Source organism: Biomphalaria glabrata, chromosome 1, assembly GCF_947242115.1.
Source record: "Biomphalaria glabrata chromosome 1, xgBioGlab47.1, whole genome shotgun sequence".
Classification (NCBI taxonomy): Eukaryota; Metazoa; Mollusca; class Gastropoda; family Planorbidae; genus Biomphalaria; species Biomphalaria glabrata.
Genome location: NC_074711.1, coordinates 51,774,244 through 51,786,191, shown reverse-complemented (window position 1 = coordinate 51,786,191; position 11,948 = coordinate 51,774,244). Strand labels below are relative to the sequence as shown.

At 32.6% G+C, this 11,948-nt stretch overlaps 2 protein-coding genes across 2 annotated transcripts; both read right to left on the bottom strand.

Annotated features, from left to right (window-relative positions):
- On the bottom strand, positions 1–2,893 carry LOC106060742 (zinc finger protein 26-like). The gene is made up of 3 exons (XM_056023027.1): positions 2,825–2,893; positions 2,131–2,370; positions 1–918 (listed from the first exon to the last, which is right to left on the bottom strand). The coding sequence occupies exons 1-3, from the start codon at positions 2,891–2,893 to the stop codon at positions 1–3; spliced, it is 1,227 nt and encodes a 408-aa protein (XP_055879002.1).
- Positions 2,227–4,260, bottom strand: LOC129928522 (zinc finger protein 382-like). Its single transcript, XM_056043150.1, has one exon. It carries the CDS (start codon positions 3,571–3,573, stop codon positions 3,070–3,072), a length of 504 nt encoding a protein of 167 aa, XP_055899125.1. The 5' UTR covers positions 3,574–4,260; the 3' UTR covers positions 2,227–3,069.
- Between the last annotated feature and the right edge of the window lie 7,688 nt (positions 4,261–11,948).

Sequence of the window (11,948 nt, the reverse complement as noted above, 5' to 3'; positions counted from 1 at the left end):
CTATCTGTCCTCTGGTAATAGTCCATGTGGATACATGACATCAAAAGGCACCTGAGGGAGGACAAAATCCGAAGAAGCTTGATCAAATACACTGTCATTTAACACACTTGCGGTGCTGATACTTTCCATGTTTAAGGAGTGAAGAGACTGATAGGAAGGGTCATTATAAGTGTAGGAGTCACTGGAACTCTGGGATGCTTGTATGCTGGAGTTGTTCTCTAGTTTTTTGTCACCATCAAATGTTGAATGATATTGATCAGGAAAAGAAAATGGCTGGCTAGATGATGGTATATCAAGCTCGCAGGATCTTTTGTTCGCTAGACTTGGTTGCTGCATGCAATGTTCTCCTCTATGTAAGAAACTGTTATCCCTAGATGAAGACAGGCGACTCCATTGTGACCTCCCTTTGCCTACTGCACTGAGTGACTTACTGCAGTTTTTTTCATGAGTCATCAACGATTTTGAATGACCATAGCATTTGTCACATTTTTTACATTTAAATGGCTTAAGTCCCATGTGCATGTTCATATGACCTTCTAGATTGGCACGATTATGAAATGCTTGTCCACAAATCTGGCAAAGTGTTTTCGGGTCTGGCTTATGTTTAGCTTTAGTGTGACTAAGCAAGCCTGAGCTACTTGAGAACATCATGTCACAAAACTTGCAACCAAAAGTTTTATGGCTGTGTATAAACTTTAAGTGTACCCTCATCTCAGGTTTACTGGGAAATTTGTCCCCACAAGTCAAGCAAATCATGCTACAGGAGGGAGATGGGCAAGTTTTACTATGAAGGCTGAGGCTTGGATAATCTGTGACAATTATAGAGCAATAGGAGCATTCATAGGCAGCAAACTTGCCCAACAATTCTGAAGTGCCTTGCTTTCCTCCAAAACTTGATGTCTCACCCTCCTCTTCCTCCTGGTGGAATAAAATCAAGAAACAACCTATGTAGACCAAGTATCAAGTACAACACCACAGATACACAATTCATCCTCTGCAATTTTACTTCTTACATAGTCATGCTTTCATCCTGGTGAATTGAAGATTTCTGTCAATAATGATTTTAATTATACTTCTTATTTTTGTTAAAACAAAGAAGATATTATATACAGAATAATTTATTTAATTTAAAAGAGAGGGTGCTTAAAGCACAATAGTATTTTATAAAAACAAATTAAAAACGCGAACAAAGGTGTAAATCAAGTTCATCGCAAAAGTGATACAGAATGATCAATATGAAGTTCTTTACAAAAATGATATAAAATGAATAATATACCTTAAGTTCTTTAGAAAAGTGATATAAAATTATCAAGGTCTAATGTTCTTTAGAAAAGTGATATAAAATTATCAATGTCTAATGTTCTTTAGAAAAGTAATATAGAATGATCAATATGCCTAAAGTTCTTTAGAAAAGTGATACAGAATGATCAATCTAAAATAAACATTTTAATAATTGATGGTAAAATGGTTGAAAAGGTAAAAAAAATTCCTAAATTTATATAAATTTAATTTCACTTTATGCTATTTTTCAAGTTACTTTCACACTAAATAAAGAACAATTTCATTGAAATTAACTTTTTCCACAAAGGTTTAGGGCCTTGATTTACAAAGATTAAAAATACAACAACCAGTATTCCATTAAATAATGATATACATTAACACAACTAAACATTATGATTAATGTTCATTTTCATATAACGAAACATGTCCTAGTAAATCAAATAAATAGTACCTGCATTCAAAATACAACTAAATAAATAGAAACAAAATAATTTTAAAAAATTTTAAAGTTGTATAAAGTCTACATCTGCATACAGATAATACAAGTTATTCAGCAAGTGAAAGCACACACAAAAAAACTTCTGACTATTACAATGCTACATACACTCAAAAGGAGCAAATTTTTTGATGTGCATAAAGTGATTGCTGGTAAGTAAATGATTTCTGACATCTTGTACAAGTGTAGGGCTTTACACCTTTGTGCATGTTCATATGGCCCTTGAAGTTGATGTTACAATGAAATGTTTTCAAGCAGATCTTGCAAACCAGTTTGGGCTTGTGCTCCCTGAGAATATGACCCCTTAGGGCAGCAGGAGATGGGCACCATACAGTGCAATGGCTGCATGCTACATAATGATGGGTAAACTCCATGTGATAGTTTAACTCTTCCATGCTAGTGAAGACATCTGGACAGGCTCTGCAAGGGATGCCATGTTCTGTGCTGCCAGTCTGAGTAACAAGTGGTTGACCATGAAGCTGACCACGGTCAGCCAAAGTGTGCTGATAGTGGGGGTAGTCAGTGGAAGGAAGAAGGGGCAGTGCCAACTGTAGCGTAGATGACTGTTGGTAGGATAGATTTCCATAAGAAACCTGGTTGGTAAGACACAAATAAAAAGAGACAAATGAACAGACTTGTACAGACAAGCATTTCTCTCGTTTCAGAAAAACATAAAACCTTTCAACTCAACAATGTATTAATAAACAATTGATTGGAAAAGAAATTGCTATTCAACAATTGACAAAATCTAACACAGCAAACAGCAATTATATGCAAGTATTTTGACTCGGAAGAAAAGAAGTTTACTATAAAAAAAACATCACAAAGTACTTCAATGCTTTTGACAAAATAACTAAAATTGTATTTGGATTTATAAAAATTGTGTCTTAATTCTTCTAAGTTTTGAGATGCTTAAACTAAACTGGAGGTTCTTATTTTGTAGAAGAGAATGTTTTCATTAAAGCTCAATTAAATGTACTTTAATGAAAACAAAATCTTAATACTGAGAAATTTCAATAAGACAACTCAATCTTTGTGAATGTCTACAGATAGTAACTTTGAAGACTGAATATATAGAAATGTGTGTAACAGTGTCATAAACATCAATTCATTCATTTCTAGTACAATACATAACTAAATCAGCCGGATCATTAAAAAATTATTAGCATTCAAGTAAACTTATAATAAATTAGATGGAACAATCCTTTCTTACAATTTAAAAAAAAATTATTGAAAAGCTTTAGACGTGACTGAAGTCCAATGTGAGCTTACAAGTCACACCCTAAACACTTTTAGCTGGCACCAGAGCCAAGGATTCTAGGGCTCTTGGTGCACAGTTTTTCATGGGCACAAAGAGATTGTTTGTAGGAGAAAGTTTTGCCACAGTACAGACAAACGTGTGGCTTGAGACCCTTGTGTTTGTTGACATGACCATCAAGGTTGATCTTGTTGTACATGACCTTTCCACAGATGGGGCACTTCAAGGTAGGGTTGGTTCTGTGTTTGACTTCCATGTGCTTCTTCAAGCCTGTCTGTGTCTTGAAATGAGAGCCACACTCAGTGCAGGCTATCAGCTGAGAGACATCCACGTGCACAAGGCTGATGTGAATGGTAATGGTTTCCGGGGACTCAGCCTTGTAGTTGCAGACAGAGCAACAGCAGGTAAAGCAAGGCTGCTCACAGTACCGTTTGTGTGCTTGATAGGCTATTGGTGAAGGAGACTTCATGAGACAAGTGATGCAGCCATACATGACCCTGGCTGGAGCAGTCCTGTCCTCAGTTACTTCAGGCGACATATCAATCTGATAATGTAGAGAAACATGATGACACCTAACATGTCCATCATATGACTAGCAACTAAAAATTAACTAAGTAAAGTCTTACAAGAATATATAAAAACAAAAGGTATAGTGTCATGTTGGTTGCAGATAAAAAGATAATAAAGAAAGAGTACAAATATTGGCTAATAAGACAACTGAAAACATTTTTAAAGGAATTAAAGTAAAAAATGAAAGTCAGCAAAAGGAGTTTCTAAGGGTTATACAAGTATTATTACGCACATCCATTTTTTTTTTTATTTACTGGTCAATTATATACCAAAATTTCATTATGCACGACTAAAATGTCATAGCTAAAAAATTAATTAAAAGACAACATCATCACAATAGAAAAACAAATATAATGATAGATGTATCATGTATTGGTATGAAGGTACAAATGGATCACTATTGTTTTGTTTCTTTACAGGTTTTTTTTCTTTATAACTTATATAATAAATTTACATGTCATTTTTTAAATTTCATGCTGCAAGCGATATACAATTCACAACTCCTTAGTGGTTTACAAAACATTTACATTCAACTGAATTTTGAATCAAAACAAAAGCAAAAATGTTTTTTCTTTAAAACATAGAAAATTTCATTAATAACACAAGATTGAAAAGTGTCTATTTATTAAATACTGATTCACTTAACATAACATCAACTCTGTGGCCATCGTAAGGAACAAATCTTCTCATGTGAACCCATAGAGGACTTGTAGCAGAAAGCTTTGCTGCAGTAGGAACAACAGTGCGGCTTGATCCCTTTATGTTGATTCACATGGCCATCCAAATCATTCTTATTATACATATATTTACCACAAATGGGGCACTGAAATTTGGCTGTTTTTGAATGCTTCACCTTCATATGTTTTTTCAGACCTATCTGTTGCCTAAAGCTGGAAGGGCATATTGGGCAGGAAAACTGGTGTTGCAGTATCGGATGAGATTGTCGAAGATGAATGTCTACAGTGTCTCTAAGGTTTGCTCTAAAAAAGCAATATGAGCAGCGGTAATTTAAAGAAGGATTTAGGCAGTGCTCCGAATGACCTAGAAACTCTGCCTCTGTATTAAATACACTGTTGCAATAAGCACACTCATAAATTATGTCCCCTTTCACATTAGAGTATCCATCTCCATCTAGATAGCCTAATTCTCTGGCTGCTGTTCCAAGTATCTGGTAGAGAAATTGGTGTAAAGTGTTACTATTAAATTATTGTAGTTAACATCGTGTATTTTAATTAACAAAGTAGGTCAATAGGGTCAAATTACATTTCATTCAGAAAAGGAAACTACTACAAAGTAAGAATAGAATTCTTTGATTCTTACACTTGACATAAAATATGAAGTTTCATTAACAATGTGACAAAAGCATAATACCAGCAGGTCTAGTTATTTCAGGTTAGGTTTTCATAATGCCAGTAGGTCTATTAATTCCAAATTTAGGTTTTCATTTAACCAATGGGTCTATTTCTTTCAATTTGAGCCAGTGGATCCATTTATTTGAAGCATTGGTTTTTTCCAGCTCAGTCCAGCCAACTTGCAGTTCAGTTTATATATACTTCTCCCCATTGTTGTGTTCAAGTGTAATGACAATCCAACATTTTGTATTTCAAGTCCCCTATTTCTAGGTAATACTATGTGTAGTGTTTATTATCTTTCACTGTTTGTGTCTGTGTGCTTTATAAAAACTATACAATCACCTCCATCATAGGCCTAGGTGAGAAAATAAGATACAAGACAACTCTATACATTAAATAGTACCTAATATCTTTAATTGAAATAATATGCTACTAAATATACAAAATCAAAATACAGTTCCATAGTTTATAAAAAAAATCAAAGATAAAAAAAAAGTTACATATTTGTTAAAATGAATAAATTTATTCTAGTTATTGCTTTATACTAGATGTTTATCTAAAAATAGGGGTTTTGGTTGTGTGTAGACTGAAGAGTTTCTGATGAAAATCCAAGATGGCCTGTCCTAATTGAAGTGACTAAAAAGAACTGTGAAAGTTGAAGGGGAGACTAGCAAGAGATGTGAGACAGAAAAGTATATTTTTAATGACATTTTGTTACATTTATCATTTCATTTGTGTTTTTACACTTTTTGTCATTTAAATAAAAAATAAATATATATAATATCGCTCATTTCATGATTTTTACAATTACTATTTGTTAGATAAAATGATCAGATGGTGAAAATAACGGGATGAAATGACCAGGGCATGAAATGACTGGGAATCCTATCAAAGTATATTTTTCATTAATGCTAATATTGTTTGATTTTCTTTTGCATTGAATTTGTAAAAAAAAAAAAGGGGGGGGGATTTTAAATCTAGAAGTAACACTGTCAAAAGAATAGACTTTCATCTACTGATTAATATACATGTTAGGAAAAAAAAAAGGAAGATTAAATACTAATGTATGATTTTAAAGACAATAGAAAGGTAAGTATTGTTTCACAAACATTGACAATAAGGCAGTCTAATCACTATGCTTTTGGTCTGCCCATCTTTTAGCTACCAAACAAAGCATTTCATTTGAAGCAAAACAGAAAATGTCAGGAGATGGTTAAAATGTTTAAGAAGCAGCAACATGTTTTAACAGCCACGGTTTTAACAGTTATGAATACATGGTGCAAAGCCAGTTTGATGCCACAAGACTGATAAATGAAACAATACCTTTCTGGATGGCAAGTCAATCAAGGAAAGCTTTTCAGATGAACCAAATATTATATCTCCAAAACAAAGAAAATGTACAGCATTTTTTATCAAGGAAAACTGCAATCAGGGATACTGACAAAGACAATTAGATGTACATACTTGAAGGTGCAAGCAAGGAATATTTGTAATACTCTCTTGGATTGGACAAGTACAGCAAGATGCAGTACGATTGTTGATATTTATACTTTGACTAGGAAAAACATAGGTCTGATGAAGTTAATGAATAATAGAATAAAAAAAAGAAATTCCTAACCATACATGCTTACTTCTTCCCACATTATGGATGGCTGCCTGGTCGTGCGGTTTGCGAGCTGGACTGTCGTTCAGATTTATTGATGGTCCCGGGTTCTAACCCTGCCCACTCCCATCCCCTGTCGTCCTGCTAGAGTTTTGGACTAGGGAGTAAATTTATCTTCTACTCTGAAGGAACATCCAAAACATTTTATGTAGACTTGGATGCTAATCCATTTCCATGTGATTGTGACATTAGAATTAATCTTTATATAATACTGATAATGTACATTCAGAATTAAAATTAAATCAAACTCATAAAGATAAATGAAAACAGATTATAAAAGAAGCTGTCATCCAGAAAGATTTGTAATTTATTTTCTTAGTCAATTACAAAACTGAAAAGTTATCCAGCAAAGACAAAGATAGACTAAAACAATGTTTAACTATTAATTATTTTTTTTAACAGAATGTTTATTAATAAAAGATTGTTTATTAATAAAAGATCTTTTTTTTAATTATTATGATATGTTACAATAAACTTTGGTTGTAGTACTTAGAGTATATGTTTTGTATTATCATATTACTTACTATTTAGTCCTTTTGTACATTGTAATGATTATTTGTGTGAATGGAAAATACAAGAAATTTGTTATAATTATTATCATAATTTTATATTTTCATATGCTGTAAATTGTAATTGAAAAAGACAAAATTAAATAATGCATGCATATTCAGCTTCCTGGTAGAAATAAGGTTTTCATTGTGACCTGACTTGACAAAGTCTATTATCAATTTACTTCCAAATATTAGAGTTAAAGGCTCTATAATAAAACTTACGTTTCAAGAAAAGTGTCTATCCATTAAAAAAACATTATTTCCCTAGTTATTGCTTTATAATAAACAACCAGAAAAAAACACAGGTTAGTCATTCTCAGACAATACCTTATGCACAATAAGATTTAAATCACATGAGATAAATAAAAACATAAAATGCCTTTTCAATTATGAAAAATGCTTCTACATTGTGTAAACAACTTTAACACATTACTTTAATGTACTTGTACTTGTACAAGTAACTGTGGAACCTCACATGACAACATTTTTTTGTTATTATAACATTTATTAGACAAATTTCAAAACATATATTGCTTTGGTATGGAAATGATTAACCTTCAGAAAACCAAAGCCAATAGCAATTTTTCCATTAAAAAAAGTAAAGTTTCCATATTAGACCTTGTGATCTACAGGGCATATGATGTTAAGGTCATCTGTTTCTTGGGCTAAAGGTTAATGAGCAGGGTGTCATGTGGCCAGCACAATGACCAGCTTTCTTTATTTTTCCAACTAAAGTCAGGTACCCAGTAGAGTTGGATGGACTCAGGGGCAGTCTTCACCAAGATTTGAATCCAGGACCCTAGGTTTGGAAACCCAGCAGCTAAACCACTCAGCCACGACACCCCCAGTTTATCCAAGATGAAAAACAAATGTGAAAGACATCAAATATTTATTGGATGTTTCTCTGACACCAGCAATACAAATGAAAGCTTTAGGCAGACATTATGAAAAGTCTGTGAATTGATAAGCACTGACACAACAAAGTAGGGATGAAGTCAATATATAAAAGATGGGGTTGACCATGGTACTTGAAAAATATGAACCAAAGAAATTGTGTTTGCCAATATCAATGCTTGTTATACTTTCTTCAGTACTAGTAGCCACATAAATCTAAATACTATGTAGGCGACCAATGATTTAACACATGCATAGATGCTTAGACACATCAATTTATTTACAACTTGGCCACCACTATCAAGATGGCTAAATGTGTAAATAGATAATTGTGGATTAACGTTTTTAGAAGTTGAATTTCCATTAGGCAAACCAAATATTATAAATATAAGGTGATGTATGATTTATTGGCAAGTATTGGTTTTTAAGTGCAGTGCACACACACAAATACATTTAACTCCTACCCCAAACAAAATGAATACAAAACTATTTGAACAAAAAAACAGGAAGAAAAAAAATGGGATCTAATAATACATTTGTTTAATCTTTATATCACACTAAGTTCTATTTTTCAATGAACACTAGTAGGGAATGTACAAACCAAACTAACAAGAGTTGGCAAATTTTTTTCTATATACATGCTTTAGGACATGACTACCTTAACAAACAATAAGGCACAAGTTTTGAAGATCCGATTTAGATAAAATAATAGGCATCAAATATCACAACTCTATCAGAATTGCTCACAACTCCTTCGATAGACTTTTCTTTTTCAAGTTGTTTTACATAATGATCTTTGCATATTACTGACAGTTCTTTCCTAAACCTGTACAAGATAATTGCATCCTGCATACCATAAGGTAACTGTAAGAAACTCGGCTAAAAAACAAACATATTTATTTATGCTTTTTTCTCATCCCAATGAGCACCACCAACCACTTCTACCATTTCTTGATTCACCAACATTAAATTTGAAGCTCTGTCTGGATTTATGAATGTTAACTCTTGTCTTGATTGGCTAATGTTAAAGCTGTTTCTGGTTCAATCATTCTTAACGATCTGCTAGAATTCACTAATGTTGCCTCAGGATATACACACGTGGCTTCTTGTTTCACTAATGTCAAATCAGTCTCTAGTTTTACAAATTTAATCATTTGGATTTTCCTTCCCGCCTGGTTTTTCCATTCATTGCTTTTTTTAATTCTTTTCATTTTGTGAATGTGATGGAGATGACGGTGAAGTCCACTGGTGGAGTGATCCTTGCATAGTAATGTTTTGCCACATAACTGGCAACAAGCTGACTGACCACCTTCATTTTTTGCAAAGAACTGCCAACATGATTTGTAAGCAACTTTAACCTGAAATTAAATATTGCCTTAAACTAATAGGCATGCTTTAGAATTACCTGACTTTAGCAAGCTTCTCCTAGCATATAGCTATAAAGTAATGAGTTGTAAAACACCAGCACCAAAAGGAAGGATAGTCTCATAGACTATAAAGACAGGGTTACAGCAAAATTAAGAGGCCCCAAAATTGACTTCAGGATACATATTATTAGATTATATTTCTTTCATGTGAAATTAGGATAATGTAGATATATTTAGAAAAATATTCCTATATTGACACTTGAAACATATAGATTGATTGACTTTAATAAACTTTTGAAAAAGATGGGGGTTTTTTTCAGCCAAATTTTTACATTAGCCTGTTATCTTAGCTTTATAATCAAAAGTACTGAATAGATCAGAGTGGACTCATCCCCACTTAAAGAGAATGTCCTCATTAAAGATTTGAACCTGACATCTGTATTAGCAGCTCACCAGTGTACCACTCTTGGCAGCTTTAGACTATATTTATTAAACAGACAGCCAAAAATCCTCTAAATTGTGTCTGTACATGTTAACATTGTCTATAAATGCTAAAGTGGATTGAGCCTTTGAGTTTTCAATGATGTTAAGGTCATCACAATGCATACAATGATCAGTCAATTTCTAGTTGACCTATCTAACGCAGACCACAACAAAAATTGTAAGTATATAATAAACCAAAATAGCGAAACATTGGTAATAAATCAAATGAATGTTTCACAGAGCATAGTTGTAAAGCAGACTTAAAAAAAAAGTAATCTATATTTCCAAATACAATGTTTGTTACACATTTGAAGGCATAAACAATTAGTATGACCACTATTTGACTGTCAATGAAAGTTTGCTAATAGTGAAAGTATATGTACATACCTGTCTCTCAGTTTCTTCAGTTCCTAGAAATAGAAATTGTAAAACATTAGCTAATGTTCCATTACATTGGTTTAAAATTACTCTTTACATAAAATGGCAATAAAAATTCTGTAGGCTCTTGGCATTTTTTTCTTCTTCACAATGTTTAAATTATTGTATGGTTCATCTCTAGCAAGTAATACATTTCACAATCAACCAACAGAAATAGAGTGGGAAAATGAAGATTAACAAAATGTGTATTTTTATTATTGGTACTGTAGACTTTTGTGTGACATGAAAGGCAAAAAATAATTATGGTAAAATATATGTTGCATTATTTTTGCATATCATAATTGCCATAGATATTAGCTTTAATTTACAGCACTTATCCTAATAAATTTGAAATAATCTAATATGAATATCTGATGTAGAATAATGAATGTAGATTTTAATACTGGTCCTAATAGTGTAGTGTGACAAGTGGAGTATGATTATGTGTCTAAACTGATCCTCAAATTAACATGAATAATTACTTGAGCGTCAAACACAGTGGTAAAATTGACTTTAAGGCTTTGATAGTACTGAGCAATAAGAAAGATGTAAAGCTTTTTCTACCACAATGCAATAGTCAATGATATAGGTTTAATGTAACAGAAAACATCTACCAGATTCAAAGCTGTGTTCTCATTTTAAAAACTTGTTTTTATACACAATCTAAAATGCTCATTCAATTAATGTCCAGTAAATTTTCCATTTTTGAAGACCCAAACCAAACTTAACCTGGTCAAGATTTTTGTCCTGAATGAATTTTTTTTTTTTACTTTTATTTTAAATAAGTTGCTACAAGTCTATATCCAAATATTGTCAATCACTAGTGCTAAATATGTTAAGAACTATTCAATTGTATTCAAACACAAAACAGATCTGATGTAATTTTTCTCAGTGTGAAGACTCTTTTTAAGGCTTATTAATACAACATTCAGGAGTTTTTCGAATATGTATTGACAGTTTTAGTTTTTACTTAAAACTATGCATTGCTTTTTTCTAACTAGATCTATAATTCTATCTGTTCAGATTCACAGTAACCATGATAAGATAACTTGTAGCAAGCATCTTTTGTGCTATTGATGGGATAAGTCAACTTAGTTGGACAAAATCTTGCTATAATTTTGCTTTTCAAAAATCATATTATTATTATAGCTTTTATATAGCGCCACTTTCATGCTTATAGCATGCTCAGAGCGCTTTTGGTCCAATCTCATTTGTGGACCGGTGGGGGGGAGGGGGTATCTAGGAGTTGGTTTTCCGTGCTGCCATTAGGCGCTCAGTAAACACAACTCTGCCCGAGTCGGGTGTCGAACCTCGAGCCCCCTTCTAGGTAGTCAAGCCAAGCCAAGTTCAAGCGCACTTGGCCTCTCGACCACGCTTCCCACCAATATTGTTTTCAATTTCTATTTGCTAGACAGAAATTTATTGAAATAGCAAAATTAAAATTCTTACCTATCAATAAGCAAAATGTGTATATAAATTGAAGTAAAAAATGTGAAAATATGTACAAAACAATTTTTCAAATGCTAGAATAGCAATGATGTTCCTTTTTTTTTTTTTTTTAAATGCTTATAAATGAAAAGAGAAAAAGGTGCAAATGAAATGAAGAAAAATGAAAC